Source organism: Labeo rohita, chromosome 1, assembly GCF_022985175.1.
Source record: "Labeo rohita strain BAU-BD-2019 chromosome 1, IGBB_LRoh.1.0, whole genome shotgun sequence".
Classification (NCBI taxonomy): Eukaryota; Metazoa; Chordata; class Actinopteri; order Cypriniformes; family Cyprinidae; genus Labeo; species Labeo rohita.
In genome coordinates this window covers 32,918,586-32,937,247 of record NC_066869.1, presented here as the reverse complement: position 1 = coordinate 32,937,247, position 18,662 = coordinate 32,918,586, and the positions used below count along the sequence as shown (strand labels likewise).

At 35.2% G+C, this 18,662-nt stretch overlaps 2 protein-coding genes across 2 annotated transcripts in view; one reads left to right on the top strand and one right to left on the bottom strand.

Moving 5' to 3' along the window:
* The window catches only part of dchs2 (dachsous cadherin-related 2), a 33,543-nt gene extending 26,064 nt beyond the window's left edge, over positions 1-7,479 (bottom strand). Inside the window, exons 1-3 of the mRNA XM_051132553.1 lie at positions 5,502-7,479; positions 1,224-1,415; positions 910-1,141 (exon numbers count right to left, since the gene is read on the bottom strand). Of these exons, the coding sequence (XP_050988510.1) occupies positions 910-1,141; positions 1,224-1,415; positions 5,502-7,235 (2,158 nt within the window). The 5' untranslated portion in view covers positions 7,236-7,479. The remainder of the gene's footprint in view (positions 1-909; positions 1,142-1,223; positions 1,416-5,501) is intronic.
* A 2,093-nt stretch (positions 7,480-9,572) lies between these two features.
* On the top strand, positions 9,573-16,779 carry plrg1 (pleiotropic regulator 1). Its single transcript, XM_051132676.1, has 15 exons — positions 9,573-9,709; positions 9,907-10,013; positions 10,244-10,380; positions 10,546-10,599; positions 10,697-10,790; positions 11,343-11,433; positions 11,880-11,978; positions 12,203-12,295; positions 13,066-13,215; positions 13,319-13,420; positions 13,520-13,622; positions 13,783-13,891; positions 15,569-15,708; positions 15,882-16,075; positions 16,285-16,779. The coding sequence occupies exons 1-15, from the start codon at positions 9,701-9,703 to the stop codon at positions 16,342-16,344; spliced, it is 1,542 nt and encodes a 513-aa protein (XP_050988633.1). The 5' UTR covers positions 9,573-9,700; the 3' UTR covers positions 16,345-16,779.
* The last annotated feature ends 1,883 nt before the right edge of the window (positions 16,780-18,662 follow it).

Here is an 18,662-nt window from a genome sequence, read left to right as displayed (position 1 = left end):
GTAATGCGTCACACCAAACAACACAGTTCAGCAGGAGCTCTATGTGTGTGAACATTAAAGGACCCTGGCAGTAACTGATGCCATACAAATAACTTTAATAATAACAGTTAGTTGTTTCTACTAAAGCAATTTTGATATTTGACACACACACACACACTCACACACACACACACACACACACACATATATATATATATATATATATATATATATATAGACTGTTACTTAAAATAAATCAGGGAACTGTAAATAAAGCTTATATATTTATATCATTTTCACTCTACTATACGTATACTTAATTATAGAATTGCTTAAAATGTCATGGCACATTAGTACTATATTGGTGCCAGATTAAAAATGAAACACTTTGCCAAAATGTAGTTAGTTGTATATACTCAATAACTGGAATTTTTCACTGTCTATGGTTTACTTAGCAACAATTGCAACATTTTATAATAAGATAACTGAGTACATCATATAAAGCCTCATCACAGATTTCTGTATACACTTCACACAGCTTTCAATCTGCACTCATGTCCAGTCAGGATTTAAGAAGGCACTGTGTAAATCCACAGGCCTCCTACTGAGATGTGACAAAAGCAATTACTTTATCGGTTACAGAAGACTCTCAGCCTGACTGTCAGAAAAGGCATGCACTATGTTGTCTAAAAATAATATATGAGTTAACAATGGCTGTCCTATGGACTACAGTATCATGCACAACTGGCTTGTTCAAAGTTAAGCTTGATTTCCACTTAGCCAACAGTGACAGCACAACAGCTTATTTCTTTCTAAGTCTTTCTGTTTAAGGCTTTATATTTTATTGTAAATAAAAGATTCTCTGAAGTGAACATAGTGTTTTAGCAAAACACTATGTGAGTCACAGATAAACACATTAGGGCATGTTACCTGTTGACCGGTCCACGGTGAATAAAGAGGCAGAATCTCCAGGCAGAAGCTCATAGGTGATTTTCCCATTGTTTCCAGAATCCCGGTCAGAAGCAAAAACGCTGAGTAGCTCAGTACCAGGTTGGGCATGGATGCTCACACTTGTGACGTATTTCTCGGGACTAAAAACAGGAGCATTATCATTCACATCCTCCACATCGATGTGAACAAATGTCTGCGAACTGAGCCCATCCTATTTAGAGAGAAAACATAATTACTAGCTTCTTTTTCCACCTCATCTGAATTTCCACAATTCCAGGATTAACAAAACTCACATAATCTTCAGCTTTAATCAACAGGTCGAAGGTCACAAGGCCAGATTCATGATCAATATCTTGAGACACACAGATTTCCCCAGTAATAGAGTTGATGTGAAAGAAAGGGTGGTCATCCTTGCTGCTGAAGCCATCATACAGGGAGTATCCGACTGATCCAAACTCAGCATCATCAGCATCTATAGCAGTGACCTGGACAAAATGGAAATTTGTAAATTAAGTAAATCTTATCTAGACCTGCAGATGATACAGTTTCCTTGTCCTCCAGTGCTAGAATAACTCAGAATCCCATGTAATGTTGTGGTCCAATATGTTTTTGAGGCCAAAGATTTCTCATACTGCACATTTAACAGCAATATTTTTTTTATTAATAAGTGAACTGCACCATCTTTTCAAAACTAGGAGCCTGTAATCAACCATCTGAGTATAGGAGCATCAAAATGACCATCCAGGCAAACATTATCTTATTAACCTTTGGTTATGGTGTTGGCAGAGCAAAGGGTGTCTCAGATTAACTTTTCCAGATTTACTCTTTCAGACCATTAAAACCTTTGGCTTGGAAAACATAATACAGATACTTGTGAGAACTTTCTCAGTAAAAGGTGATGAAAGACGAAGTATAAATAAATAACCTTTTGCTTTCCTCATGACACTAAGACAATTCACACTGCACCAACAGATTCTGACAAACGGCACAACAAACCTGTTTTTCGTCAGGTTTTGTCGGATCAGTGCATTGGCGTCTGTTACCATTGGTCAGCGCTTGTCTTGGCTGATTGAACATGTTGCGTCAGCATTTATCGGGACTTGGAATGTCTGAGAAGCGACGTACTATAATCGGTTGACTGTGTTTGTCTACATCTGTCAGTGAAGTGAATTCAACTTCGGACTATTTGAAGAGACATCTTTTAAAACAGCAGGAGAAATACACTCTCATGTCAGTTTACAATGATTTTAAATTTTGGTGAATTTCATTTGAACATTAATATATGATATGCATATGCTCTGCTGATAGTTTAGAGGTGGGGATGAGGTTGGGGTGGACCTTCATGCATACTTTTATATAATAATAGTATATTTTCTATTAATCAAATTGTATGAATTTGGTGTCAAGTTGCTAAAATGTTAAATAGTTGAGTTTTCTGATTTCTATGAACAAAAAGAAAGATATCTAAAATTTTCCCCGAAGACACAAAATGATCTGACAATACACAGTACTGTGCAAAGTTTTTTTTTAAACAAAAAAAACAATTGTCTTTAGACAAATTAACATATTTATATAACTGACGGTCATGTTTTGGTATGGGGTTAGGGTGGACCTGTATACTTTTTTTTTTATAAAAATGTGTTTTCTATTTTAAAATCAAATTCCTTTTTTCTATTAAACGGGAATGAGTCTTAGTTTCTTGTATGATTAAGAAATACATCAAACAGGAAAGAAAAGTGTCCTTCTCAAGCCAATTTATGGAGTCTTTAAACTTTAAAGTTTACTATACAGTAAATATCAAAAACATCTAACAAAGTAACGTTTTTGCATTTTTACTAAAAAAAACCCTGACATTTCCATTCAATCAACAGCTAAAATTTTTTACTGCATTCTAATATATATATATATATATACACTTTGCATTCTCTTTCCTTAATCACTCCCTGTCTATCTTGTACTAATCTAAACAATGAACTTATCTAAACTTCCTGTGTTTATTTGCCTCATTACGAGGAACTGCTTGTTGTATTTCTTAATTGTAAGCTGCTTTGCATAAAAGCGTCTGCTAAATGAATAAATGTAAAAGTTAATGTCCTTTCTCTGGGGAACCAAATATAGTGTGCAGTTTAAGCAATAACAAATCGAATACAATTCTTTTTTAATTAGATGAATTACACAGACTAGAAAATGTTGCTTAGTGTTTGTAATCAGTAGTGAGATTTCACCCTCAGATTTTCTGTTGCTGAGTCACTGGAGTAAGATTTATTTGTTTGTTAGTGTTTTACATGTTAAGTGGCGGTACTGATTCTATCTATTCTATTCTATCATCGTATCTTCAGCAATACCTCATGATCTGAGCCTTTCTGTCATAAAAAAAGGTATTATACTAACATTTATGAGCACAGTAGTGGGTGGAAGACTGGGATCTCTGTTCAAAGTCTAAAAACTGTCTGAGATCATAAATTCCAGAAACACTCTTCGCACGCAGAGCTGATTGCGGCTATGATCAAAAAAGAGATATCTAAAAATACATCCCCTGAAAATGTGGCAAGATTTTTTTATGGAAGTGGAAACCTACAACAGATGGAACAGCACCCATAGAACCCTGATCTTGACATCACAGAGTCTGTGATTTTATGAAGAGGCAGAAACAATTGAGACTAAAGCCTAAATACACAGAAGAACTTCTGCCACTTCTCCAAGATGAAAACTTCCTTAAAAAACAGCAAAGTGTACCTAGTAGCACTGTTTGTAAGTAAAAGGGTGGTTACACCAAATATTCATTTGATTTAGTTAATAGAGTTCATTGATATAACAAAAACCATCCAAGGTATTGTTTTTGAATATTCTTACTCTACAGCAATTTTCCCAAGTTCCTAAAATGTTAGCAAAGTACTGTGAATACAATATACGTCAAGAAAAAACAAAACACAATTGCAGAATGTTAACCACGAATACATAACATTTTTTATAGGCATCAGAATTCCAAACTCTAAACAGACATTTGCATATCTCAAAAAACATGGCCGCCATAGGCCAATAAATTTTGACCACCTATTAGACAAGCTTAATGGAGGTTGATCAGAATGAAACCCGCTGGGACTGTGACTCTCGGCCCTAAATGTCTGTGAAAAATTTGAAAGACCTCGGCCACAGTGTCATATCACATTTTTCAAGGGCAAATGATTGTATATTGCACGTTTTGTCACACACACACACAATATTTGTATCATACGACAGACCCCTTATTCCGAACAACTTCGACTCTATAACCACTGCTGTCCACTATAACCAAACTGTGTTTGGGATTCTTTTATTAATAAAAATTAGTTAAAAAAAAACACAGCATTTATTAAAAAAACAGCCTTTTGAAACATTTTAAGTCTTTTTAATGTCACTTTTAATCAATTTAATGCATAATTTCTGAATGAAATTACTAAATTAATTGACCCAAAACTTACTTGAACGATAGTGTTGGTGTTTTTCCCTAACATTTGAGTTTAGGGAACACATATTCACTATTAACTAGGAGTTTTCCCTTAATAAACTCTTGTCTGAAGTAGTTACGCTTAGGTTGCGTAGGGATATAGGTTCTAATATTGTCAATAAGGCATTATTATGCGCTTTATAAGTAATAAACAGCCTATATGCTAGCAATATGCATGCTAATAAGAAACTACTAATAGTGCATAGTGTTCCCTAATCTAAAGTGTTACTGGTTTCCAAATAAATCTTGAAATTAGCAATACGATTTGATTTGTCATGCCGAGTGCACTTGTGCCAGGCGACAGTTTCACACACAAGGAGGCAAAGCAGTGAGTGGTGTGTTGTTGCTATTTTGCAACACAGCTGTCTTTGTCTCAACAAAAAGACTTAGTACTGTCTGTGTTTTGAGAGTGAGTGTGTGTGCTGTTGTAATAGTAATTGAGTTTCTTCTGACCTTGTGATCCCTACAATGATTTATTTGTTGTGCACAGGCTTCATCCACAATAGATGGATAGTTAGTTAAAGCGCTTACCAAAAGCAAAACATGCCTCACACCTGCCATGTTGCACTGGCCATTTCGCATTCATCTTTTTTTTTTCTTTGTTTACAACTAGGATAGTTAACCCAAAAATTCTGTCATCATTTGCACAATTTCATGTTGTTTCAAACCTGTATGTTGTATTTTCTTTGAAAAATAAGAATTTTTGAGTAGATGTTACAAGAAAATACTATTTCAGTCTTTCTTGCAAAACTTCATGTTTAATTTAATGTGTTACTTGCCCATGTCTTTGTAATTAACTGCAACATTTACTATCATTTTCTGAGTGAAAATTGTTTCTACACATAAGCATTTTCAGCTTACAATACACGTCAATGGTTACCAAAACTGTTTGGTTACCAACATTATTAAAAATATCTTCTTTTGTGTTTGCGGAAGAAAGAAAATTATGCAGGTTTGGAACAACATGAGGGCTTAATTTTTGATTTTCTTACAAGAAAAAAAAAATTGACAAAAAGCTATTATTTTCACTATTAAACTGGTCAAGAAACAATTTCATGAAAAGGAGTATTATAATAATTTTTACCTGTAAGATGCATGCCCCAACAGCTGTGTGCTCTTTGATGGTTACGTTATAGAATTGTTGTTTGAATACAGGTTTATTGTCATTGACATCTACCACATGGATGGTCACGGTGGCTGTAGAGGACAAAGAGGGAGAACCGCCATCGGTAGCCACCACCAAGAACCTCAGCTCTGTCTCTCTTTCATGGTCTAGGCCTGCAGCAGTAGTAATGAGACCTGATGTTGCATCTATATTCAACAGCTGCTCCTGCTCTGACTGCATAATAGAGTAGATGATTTGAGAATTCCCTCCTAGATCTCTGTCCGTTGCCTTGACTCGGAAGAGAGATGTTCCCTCATGCACATACTCAGGAATGCTCTCCTCGTAGATGTCTTGGTCAAAAACAGGTGGATTGTCATTCACATCTGTGACTTGAACCTGAAATGTTGCTTCACTGCTCAGAGGAGGAGAACCAAAATCTATGGCAGTCACAGTGAGTTCATACAAGTCCTTTAATTCTCTGTCCAGTGGACCATCCACACAGAGAACATAAAGAAAATCATCAGTAGATTTGAGGGAGAACATCCCTTCTCCACCTTGGAGGTGCACATCAATCTTCTTGACATCTCCTAAATCTGGATCTGAGACTGCAATTCTGGCAACATAGGCTCCAGGTCTCGCCCCCTCGGATACTTCAGGGGCTCCGGCCTCATTAAGAAACAGAATGCTAATATTTGGGTGGTTGTCATTGGCATCCAGGACTTTAATACTTACAAATGTGCTGGAGGACTCAGGCTGAATCCCAGAATCCCATGCTGTCACAATAAGCTCAAAAAACGACTGGTTTTCGTAGTCCAACATTTTATTGACACTAATGATACCTGATGAACTATCAATAACGAAAAACTCATTTGGGTCACTTTGACGACGGTTGATCTTATAGGTGACCCAGCCATTGCTGCCAAGATCTGGGTCTGTCGCAAATACCTGGCAGACAGGTGTCATTAATGGGGCACTTTCCAGTATAACAGCATGATACTCTGTCTGATTGAACACAGGTTGGTTGTCATTTTCATCTAGTACAGTAATATGCACTTGCAACTGGCCTGTTTTGGGTGGTAGACCACCATCCAGTGCTTCAACTGTGAAATTGTAGAAGTCTGCAATTTCTCTGTCTAATCTTGCTTGCAGAATTAGGTCTAAACTAAACATACCACCTCCACTATTGCGGATCTCCACTTTAAAAAATTTCTTCATGTCTCCGTCTGTAATTCTGTAGCCCTGGATGCCATAATCACCCTCATCCTGGTCCTGAGCTCCTTCCAACTCAAAACGGGTTCCTGGAGGGCTCAATTCAGACACATTCAGCTGGATTGTTTTTATAGGGAATACAGGAGAATGATCATTCACATCCTTCACCTCAATGATTACTTTAATAACCTCTCCTGTTAACGTAGCGGCCGCGAACTCGTACTTATTTGTGCGCTCTCGATCCAACACCACGGCGGTGGAGATGATCCCGGTGTCTCCATCGATCTCAAAGTCTCGGAACACATCTGAATCTCTGCTCTCGGATATAAAGAATCCAGAACTTTGGGTTTTCGTCGGCAGTCCAGCTCTTATATCCCCAACTATGGTTCTTGCAGGTAAACCTTCCTCTATGGAGAGACTGAGGTTGAACACCTGTGCGCAACCGTCCTCAGAAAATAATGTAAATAAGAGAAACTGAAGGAAAGTCCGTACGTACAACTCCATGTTCACATGAAAACATTAGAAAAAGTTTGTTCCATTCATTATGACGAGGAAACAAGCCTTTGCGCTGTTGCTTCTGGCTGAAATTCACTCTCCAACGCGCTCATCTTCATAGGCGCATGTTGCTCCGTGTCTTAACAGCTTTACAGCCATCGCCCCCCCACTATGTGTATGTGTGGGCTGAATACAGTATCGCCTACTGAATGAGAGGTGAATGTGGCAAATGAGAACAAAGTCTGTATGAACTGTGTTATGCAGTACGGCATGAGCGCCTGGTGACTCTCTGTGAGTCACGTGACGCAAAGTATCTTGAAGCAGGTGTAAAAGACCTGCCATCAAATTTTTTTAATTCCTTGATTTATTATTATATGATATGATATGATATGATATGATATGATATGATATGATATGATATGATATGATATTATATTACATTATATGCATTATTGCATCATCCAATACATTTTTAGGCAAATAAACTGAAATGTGACAGCAGTATTAAGTATCTAGTATCATTAAAAGTAAAGTAGCCTACTATTTTTACTATGATATGCAAGCTTTTTGGACATCTCAGATTTTTTACAAACTTAAAAAATTATATTAAACTCAGGAGATGCTGTGTCTGTGTCATAGTTGTAGAAATGAATGTCTTTACATCTTATTTATGTGAACCCACTGAAAATTGAAACCAAACTAGGAGACCTAGAAAAACTATTAGACCTATGAGAAAAACATTTCTCATTCTGTGGCTCCTCTTAGTGGACAATATCAGTATTAAACCCTCACACAAGCATCAGAACTGTATGGAAGTTTGGACATTGCATTGAGTCAAAATAGGCAACAACCGCAAACTCTTTAATCTTTACATTGCTTGAATTAAAAAAAAATATATATATATATATATATATATATATATACATATTTATAGGTCATAAAGGTTTTCGGAGGGTGTGCCAAGTTCCATACGAACTAATATCCATGATAGCCTAGATTCTTGGTTTATCCCTGTGACTTTTTTTCTGCCATTTGTCTTGACCAAAGGATTCAGAAGAAAAAAATGAGTTCTGATGCTAGCTTGTATAGTTAACTATAATAAACTAAAACATACTTATCATAGCGCCACTAAATGTCTGATGTAAGAGGGGTAGTGGGGGGAACCATAGCACGAAGTTTAAGATCTCTACAATTTACAGTTATTTGTTTATAAAAGTGTCTTTGAGCTGGAGCATGACTTCTGAAAAATGTTAATACATTAGTCCCTATTACAGTATAATGACACTTTGTAGTAATGTCACTGCAGGAATGACTCGGATGAACAAAATAAAATAAGCATATTTTGTCTTCTTAAATGTGAGATGGTTCTCAACTTTTTTGACCCCAAGGAACAAGTCAAAGACAGTATATGAAGGCTCCCATAATATTTTTGCTACTTGTGTTGTAATGATAATGCTGCTGATTTTCAGATCTGAAACAATAAATTCCATAATTTCATAATTTATTTTCAAGTATACTGTGTGTTCTTCAGGGCTTACAGTTTTTATTACCAATTAATTTACATTGCTTTACTAGCTGATTGTGATTGCAGAGTTTTTAAAACATTTTCTATCCAATAAAACATTTTAGAGCTTGACTTGATACATTTTTTTTAAGAATTTATTCATTTCCACTGCTTTTTTCAGGTCTTATTAGGCTATATATTATGATAAATCCGTGTAGTGTTTACCCTTGTGTCATTTTGGCCAGACCAAAAGAATCAGAAGAAGAAAAAAAATGAATTTTGATTATAGCCTTTATGGTTCTAGAGTTATGTAAAAAAACATACTTGTTATAGCGCCACCCAGTGTCTGATGCATGTGTGGGGGGGAATTGAAACCCGAGCACCAAGTTTGAGATCTGTACGATTTACACTCATTTGTCCATAAAAGTGTCTTTAAGCTTAAGCTTAACTTTTGAAAAATGTTACATTTTAAATTTAAATACATTTTTATTTACTATTTTATTGTAGTTACTGCCTTGTTTATCTATTTGAAGCCACTTTTTTTTTAACTGGATTAAAATGATCAAAACTTGCTACGTAATATTTAAAATACAATGTTGTCAACTAAGTTTTTATTTTTTAACTGTAAAAGTAAATATGGAAGATGCTGTTTATTACCCCTTTGCTAATAAAAATTGCTTAAAAATACAAAGATAAAATATAAAAAATCGTTCGAATTAGTATAATCAAGGATGACCAAAGTTAACCTGTTGTTACTATATTACTGTGTACATTTCGTCTTAATTATAAACAAATATTATAAACACTTTCGTGTCGTTGTTCTGACGTAATGTTCTACCGGATGACGCTTTGTCGCGCCCGGAAGTCTTATGTTTTTCACGTCCGGTTCAGGTTGTGATTGTTTGGCGTATGGTGAAGGTTTTATATTTAAGTTTGATCGCTGTATTAGTTTTTTAAGAAAGCAGCAAACATGACTGAGGTAAATTTGGGCTTTTGTTTCATTGGTGAATGTTTCATATTGGTAGTCTAGCTGCATAGTTCCGCGTTTGTGCATGAAAGCGGCGTGCTGTATTTCTGAACATGTGTGGTCATCTGGATCTGTAGTTTGTAATGTTTTCTTTCTGCTTGACTGATCCGATTGTCTGATGTTGATATTCTGTGTTTTTATACCTACAGGAAGTCCAGAAGCACTCGGTCCACACGCTTGTGTTTCGCTCCTTGAAAAGGACACATGATATGTTTGTATCAGATCATGCTAAACAAGTAGCGCTGGATGAACAGAGGTAAATATTTAGTTATGTTGCTCTCAGTTTTATACGAACGGGAATATGGCATAGTGGTGATGCTTAGGTCCAAGTTGTGTAACTTTTTATCGGCTAGTAACTGAAAGACTGAAGTTTTACACAATTGTACTAGTCTGTTCTTTATAAAACTTGTAATTATGGTTTGTGAGTCACTGTATATCAATGGCTGATTAATACTTTTTTTTATACCTAACTACTTGTGTCTTTAGCTACAAGATGAAGATGACAGTGAAGATGAGAACAGAATACAAGCCTGTGTTACATATGCCTGTGCTGAAAGAGGGCAGAGACAGAGGGCCTCTCCACGGCTCTGACCCATATGGCCAGCCGGGATACCCACTGCCTGGTATGTCTCTTTCTTTTTGGCACTGATTAATTGAAATCTTAGTGCCTATTGTGTTTTCTTTTGTTAGTGTTTTTTTAAGAGAGTAAACATCTCATAATGTTTGTCAGTGAAAACGACAACATTAACTTTTCAGTTTGCTGTAACTGTTGGTCTTAATTTATGCAGATGCAAGTCCTGATTATTTGGTGACTGGAACTCATCCGTATCCATCAGCTCCAGGTAAGACTAATTTAAATTACCTGCACACAACTGTATAAATATATGTTTTTATTTTTTTTTCAAAGGCCTAATCAATTTTTTTTCCTAATGTTTTCAGGAGTGGCCCTCACTGCAGATACACAGATGCAGAAGATGCCCAGTGAAGCAGGTGTTCACTCCATGGCACTGGCCCTTCCTCCCTCTCAAGCAAGGTGATCAACTAAACACCAATGCTTCAATTTAAAATAAAAGCTACACCTTGTATGTCTGAGCAAATTGGCCTAAATGTGTAAGCAACTCAAATGCAAAGATGGGCTTGTGTGCATTTACTGTGAAAGTTAATTTGAGACGCTGAAATTGCTGGCTCATGAGCTGCTCGCAGTATGTCATATATAAAAGAATGGCTTTTCACCCTGAAACACCCAGTGCATGTAGTTATTAAATTAAATCACAATGTTTGCATTTGATAATCACACCAAGTCATATAAATGTAAACAAGATGTTTCAGTTCCTCTCTGCAACCCTAAACTGACAACCTTGTCTCATGTGGATAATTAAAGACTCAGCACAATCTTGCTGAATAAACACGAGAATTCCTTAAAGGGTGCTTTAGTCATTGCACTACTTTTTTTTTTTTTTTTTTTTTTTTTTTTCAATCTCAAAATATTTGGATCCATTTTCTACTCCTGTATTTTGTGTTGTTCACCTTTAACTAATTTAAATGTCAATTAGGGTTTTGAGATGTTTTATTGTTTGCTTTGTAGGCAAGAAGCCAGTCGAACTGCTGCCAGTGTGGCAGATATCCACAGACATGCAGGAGGTGCAGAGAGATCTCATCCCCCACAACACGCACTGGTGAGCTGGTTTTTATATTTACAGTTTTCAATTAAAATGGAGTAATATTATTTTTTTTTTTTTTTTTTTTTTTTTAGCTTTGTTTTTATTGCAGTTTTTTTTCCATAAATTAAACCTTTTTTTCTGTTATTTGCCAAGGCAACATATGCAATTTTAAAGCTTTTTTTTATTTTTTTTTTTACATAAGTTACTTATCTAATGTTTTATTTATTTATTTTAGTTATTGGTGGTAATATTAAATTATTATTTGAATCATTTTACATTTAGTTGCTTGTTTCCTAGATTTTAATATTAATTCATGAATGAGATATGAATGTCCCTATGCCATGTGTATTTCAGTAGGCTACCTTAAACCAAACTGATGATTTTGTACTTCAATGTGTAGATGGTTGCACAGTTTTCAGAGATGAAGTTTATTGCATCAGTTTTTCTTTTTTGTTTTGCAGTCTCTCATGGAAGGAGGCACAAAGACTTCTGCACTGGTGCCAAGAAAGGCTCCTACCATGCCCAAACCTCAGTGGCATCCACCATGGAAACTGTACAGAGTGAGTGCTCTGAGTCTTTCTCCAGGAGTTGTTTAGCACATTTGTTTATATTAATCCTGAGTACTTGTGAATAGAAAATTTGTCTTTGTTTTTCATTTGTTGTATGTTTGAAAAGTATGTGTAATGCCTTCATTTTAAAAGCCATTATGATACAGACAAAAAAGGCAGTATTCAATGATGGAGTTTCACTGCATATGATGTCCTTCTGTGGTTCTGTCTCTCAGGTCATTAGTGGTCACCTGGGCTGGGTCAGATCTATAGCAGTGGAGCCTGGAAATCAGTGGTTTGTGACTGGATCAGCAGACAGAACTATAAAGGTGATCTATGCGACTTCAGATTATTCTGAATAAAATGGAAATGACTTATATGGCTTAGTGTGATTATCATATCTCTCAACTTGTGGTTTAATATTATTCACATTAAGCCATATTATAATTCCTGTAATAATCATCTATCTATCTATGTATCTATCAGATATGATTATCATGCGCATCTCGTCAGTAATCTCGGTTCTTTGATTAGTTGTAAATCTCTATCACGTGCTGTCAGATGGAGTGGCATTTACTACACAGAGCCGTAGTTCACCGTAGCTCTATTTATCCACTGACATTAACACATCCATAACTATAGTTATAATTTTATAGTTGTACCATAAAATAAAATGATTATTGTATTATATCTATTTTAATGTAATTCTTTTAATATTATATTTTATAGTTATATTATTTTGTTTAATTATGCTTTTTCATCTTACTGTGAGTTACAATAGTAATGTTTCTTTTTCTTTTATTTATTATGTAATATAATGTAAATGTTTAGTAATTATAATAATTATTAGTAGCAGTATTATTCAAAACATAACTGGTAAATATCTGTTGCTAAATCCCAACCCTCTGTACTGCTGTAATTGCCCTACAAACAAGTACAGCAAACAGAGTGTCTTTTTTTTTTTTTTTTTTTTTTAAGCAATTTTTATTAGCACAATTACATTTTCCCCCACAACGTTCAGATCTAATTAAGATAATTTTTAACTGTATAAAATGTTATGTATCATGAATAGTGTTACGCTTTTGTTCTGTAATGCTAGATCTGGGATCTTGCCAGTGGTAAGCTGAAGTTGTCTCTGACGGGTCACATCAGCACGGTAAGAGGGGTGGCCGTCAGCACACGTAGCCCGTACCTTTTCTCCTGCGGGGAGGACAAGCAGGTTAAATGCTGGGATCTAGAGTATAACAAGGTACTAACTTTAAATACAAACACAAACAACATGCATTTAGTCTGAACTTTACTTACAGGATACAGACAAAGATACATTTCTCAGATTTTGGTGTTTTCCACAGGTTATTAGGCACTATCACGGTCATCTGAGTGCAGTCTATGACCTTGACCTCCATCCTACTATTGACGTACTGGTGACCTGTAGTCGAGATGCCACAGCGAGAGTAAGATGTCATATGAGTCCTCACACTGTCTTTTTTCCTGATGATTGATCATGAACCTACTGTACAAAAGTACTTATGTATATTGTCTGTGTGTGGTAGGTTTGGGACATCAGGACCAAGGCAAATGTCCATACCCTTTCTGGACACACCAACACAGTGGCTACAGTGAAATGTCAGAGTGCCGAGCCACAGGTGGTTACAGGTGTGCATCTGTCTTGGTGTTTTTTTTTTTTTTTATTTATTTATTTATTTATTTTTTGCCTTCTAAATGGATTTATGCAGCCATTGCATTTTTAAAAGAAATACCTTGTGCCTGTTTTTTGTTATGTTGATGTTTAGTGTGCTTTATATTCCTCCTTCAGGAAGTCATGACACCACCATAAGACTCTGGGATCTGGTCGCTGGCAAGACAAGAGCCACACTGACCAACCACAAGAAGTCTGTCAGAGCATTGGTGCTCCATCCCAGACAGTAGGTTGCTTATGTAATATGATTTTAAGTGAACAAAAAACAATTCTGTAATAAACATCATGAACTAATATAAACATAGTAGTAAAGCTGTAAACATAATAAAGTAATTTTAAGTTATAAATGAAGGCCCTATGAAATCGAATTCACAGGTTTTTTTTTTTTTTTTTTTTTTTTTTTTTTTTTCAATTTGTGCCACATTGTTTCCATTTGGCATTCCATTTTTTTTTTTTTTTAAATTCCGTGTTTAAAGGTTTTGTTCACCCAGAAATGAAAATCGTCATTAGTTACTCACCCTCATGTTGTTCCAAACCCATAAGACCTTTGTTCATCTTCAGAACACAAATGAAGATATTTTTGATGAAATCCAAGAGCTTTCTGACTATCTCAAAGACAGCAAGGGTACTACCACGTTCAAGGCTCAGAAAAGTACCAGGATGATCGACAAAGTAGTCAATGCGACATCAGTGGTTCATCTGTAATTTTACGAAGCTACGAGAATACTGTTTGTGCGCAAAGAAAACACAAATAACGACTTTATTCCACAATTTTGCTTCTGCTGTGTCAGTTGTGGACACGCTTGTTGAACCACTGATGTCGCATGGACTACTTTGTCGATCATCTTGGTATTTTTCTGGGCCTTAAACATGGTAGTACCCTTGCTGTCTATGGCAAAGTCAGAGACCTCGGATTTCATCAAAAATGTCATAATTTGTGTTCAGAAGATGAATGAAGGTCTTATGGGTTTGGAACAACATGAGGGTGAATAATTAATGACAGAATTTTCATTTTTGGGTGAACTAACCCTTTAATGGTTTGATTTTAAATTTATTCATTAAAAAGCACAGGTTTTTAGAATTTTAAAACAATTTTAATAAACTATTTTGTTAACTTGCTCTTAAATTTTTCATTAAACTAACTGTTAATCTAATCTACAGCATTGGATAGCATTTTTTTTTCCAAGTCAAGTGCTGCTTCTCTGAGATTCACAGTATAATTTTACAACAAGAAGTAAATTGATGCAAAGAACTCATCTGAACATAGTAATTATATTACATTTGCATCAATGAACAAATGAATTGTCCATTTATTGTCACTATTCTCATAAAATAAAATAACTTTGTGTGCATGTCAGATTGTAACTCTTAGTTTAATATCTAACAAGAAATATTTTAGCAAAATGTATTAAGTCAGAACTATTGCACTCATTTTCTGTTGTGCTCTTTGATGCACATATGTGGGCTGGCAACCAGTCTGTAATAATTTAATTGGTTTCCCATATCACAGAAATCAGGTCTTAAATCAGATAAAACAATTTTACAGATATTTAGTTGTAGGGCTGTCAAACAATTAATTGTGATTAATCGCATCCAAAATAAAGTTTCTGTTTACATACTATGTGTGTTTGCTGTCTATATTTATTATGTATATTTATGTATACATAATAAATATATACAGTAATATACGTAATAAATATACACAGTAAGCACACATAGTATGTAAACAGAAACTTTTATTTTGGATGCGATTAATCGTTTGAGAGTCCTATTTAGTTGTCTCCCAAATTGAGTTCCAGCTCCATAGATTTGTCTCAAAGCATTGTCTTTTCAAAACTTTTTTTTTTTTTAAATCTCATTTTTAAATCTCATTTTTCATGACATAACACTCTCTCTTTAACAGGTACACCTTTGCCTCTGGCTCTCCAGACAACATTAAGCAGTGGAAATGTCCTGATGGGAACTTCATCCAGAATCTTTCAGGACACAACGCCATTATCAACACACTGGCTGTCAATTCAGATGGAGTTCTGGTTTCAGGAGGTAAAATACTACTTTACTCTTTTTATGTTGTAAAGCTTGCCCTGCTAAAAATCTGTTGTATATAAACCATGTTGAATTTTGTCTTATACATTTGTTCCTCTTCTCTCTGTTTTGATCCCTTCTCTTATACCTAATTGTTGCATCTGTCCTTGACTATCCTTTTTCCACATCAGCTGATAATGGCACTATTCACATGTGGGACTGGAGGACTGGCTACAACTTCCAGAGGATTCATGCAGCAGTGCAGCCCGGTTCTCTGGACAGCGAGTCTGGGATCTTTGCATGCGTGTTCGATCAGTCTGAGAGTCGGCTCATAACAGCAGAGGCTGACAAAACCATTAAGGTCTACAAGGAGGACGACACAGCTGTAAGTTCTTTATTCACTATAAATTCTTACTCTACTCAAAATTACTATTAATAATAATAATAGAAGAATTTTTAAATATATATTTATAATGAAATATTTTATCAGATGGAAAAGAAATGTTCTGCTGTAAACTGTAATATTTTTGTTTTATTAAAACCTTTTTTAACATTTCATTGATTTTTATTTATTTATTTTTTTTTATCTTTCAGACTGAAGAATCCCACCCGGTTAATTGGAAACCTGAGATTCTGAAGAGAAAAAGATTTTAATTTTTTTTTTTTTTTTTTTCCTGAACGTTTCATTTTGTTACATTTTAGCCAGCTGATTTCTATGACAGTTTCTGCTTAAGGCATAAACATAAACGGCACATCCACAATTCAAGTCAGGAGACTTCAGATCAGATGAGACATTTACCTATTACCAAAACAGAAAAAAAAATTGCAGTTGTATACATTTCTTGTATACTAGGTTTCTTCCCTGTCTACTCTAAACACCATTTGCATGTCTGTGTACCCAGGCCTGCCAACTATTCATTCTGAACAGCAAGAAATCCTACAGTGTAATTACAATGTCAGATGTTATTTTTCTCATCTGATTACTATTGTTGCTCTATCAGAGAGACAAACAATACAACTTTGTAAATATTTGCAAACAATGGCTGTTTATGTTTGCCAAGTTTAAATAAATGGAGCAATTGACGTTCATTTTTTTGACACGTGACTTTTTTTGACAATTAACAACAAATCCCTGTAAATTAGTAATGATGATAAACTGTTTATACATTGGTTTTGTCTAGAAAATTGTATTATGTCTCCTGACATTTGTAAAATAAAATCTTCATGGTTTCAAAAAACATGGTTTTCATCATGTCGGACTAATCATCAATACATGAAAATTTACTGGCCTTATACACCCAATTATAAATTTATTTTAGATTAATCATCTGATTGTTTCAAGGTTATAATGTGAAACAACTGGGTCACTGTAGAGGTTTGAATATACACATACAGATTTTGTTCATTCCAAAACACAGTATTGTTTATAGATGCTGTATTGTTTCTTGGGTGGCCACTTGGTTGTCAACCTGGGGCTCCAGAAACATGGTTAGGAACAACTGGATCAGTTACTGTAAATATGTGCACTGTGGCTGAAGGGAATAAATCAATTAACATTACAACAAACGCCCATTTGTCTGATTAAAAACGGATAACTTGCGTTACTCTTATACACATTTTTACATTTCACTAAACAGTATGTCAGTACATCAAGGGAGCCGCCGAAACTGTCTTTGGGCTTCATGACCCATTAAATTTCAAAGATGGAGCTTAACAGAAAAAAAAATGCAATCATTTAGACTGTACATTTTCTTAGATCATTTGCTTAAGAAATTAAAGAGAAAAACGAAGGAGGGTAATAAATTACTGTTTAGCGTCCCGAATGCTTTTGTTAATGCAAGAAGATAACTTTTGACCTCTTATCTATAATCTAATGATATAAAACTTTCTTTACACCATAAGTCTTAACTTTTTTTTTTTTAAATTGCATGAATATGTATTTGTATTTCATAATATTTGTGACTCTGGACCACAAAACCAGTAGTAAGTAGCATGGGTATGTTTGTAGCAATAGCCAACAATGCATCGTATGGGTCAAAATGATCTAGTTTTCTTTTATGCCAAAAATTATTAAGATATTAAGTAAAGATCATGTTCCATGAGGATATTTTGCAAATTTCCTTCCGCAAAAATTTTTAATTAGTAATATGCATTGCTAAGAACTTCATTGTTGTCAACTTTTAAGGTGATTATCTCAATATATATATATATTTTTTTCACCCTCAGATTCCAGATTTTCATACAGTTGTATCTCCGCCAAATATTGTCCTATCCTAACAAACCATACATCAATGGAAAGATTATTTATTCAGCATAAATATAATCTCATGACTGGTTTTGTGGTTTTGAGTATGTAAACTTACACTAGAAATGCTATTATCTATTTAAATCCATATGTCATTTTTATGATGGTAATGATAGAACTTGCAATCATAGTTGGCTAACTATATTTTTGGGAAACACACCCATGGTCAGTGACTAGGGTGATGCTACGGAGGTAATATTACAGCTCCAAGACTTCCTACTTAATCGCTAGGACTTCCTATTTCACAGCCTTGATTGCAGTTTCAGGGGCTGTTTATAGAACTAATGGCCTGAAGACTTTATATGCATGTAACTAGCTCCATTTGGCCTTCTGCAAGTGGGGCTCTAACTTGCGATAGGGGGTGCTAAAGATTAAAGCCTTTGGCATTAGACGCTGTTGCGTTTGCTGAGGTCAGAGGAGTAAGGTTTACCTGTACAACCAGCTGGCCCCAGTTACATGCACAAGACTGGTCTGGTGGGGCCTCTTCAGGGTCATTCATCTCAACAGCTTATAGATTACCTTGGCATACTTAGCATTTCTGTAAAAACATGTTTTTCTTCCACAATAAAGACTAAAGTATTTTGATCATAAAACTAAGCATTATATATCATCTAACTGTCTCGAATATGCCAGATCCCTCAGCTCCTCCTCCTTGGGAGATAAAGAG

Excerpts from the sequence above, each read along its gene's own strand:
- plrg1 (XM_051132676.1), top strand. Across the intron at positions 12,296-13,065 it reads CAGCAGACAGAACTATAAAG|ATCTGGGATCTTGCCAGTGG; the intron begins GTGATCTATGCG and ends CTGTAATGCTAG. Across the intron at positions 13,421-13,519 it reads GTCGAGATGCCACAGCGAGA|GTTTGGGACATCAGGACCAA; the intron begins GTAAGATGTCAT and ends TGTGTGTGGTAG.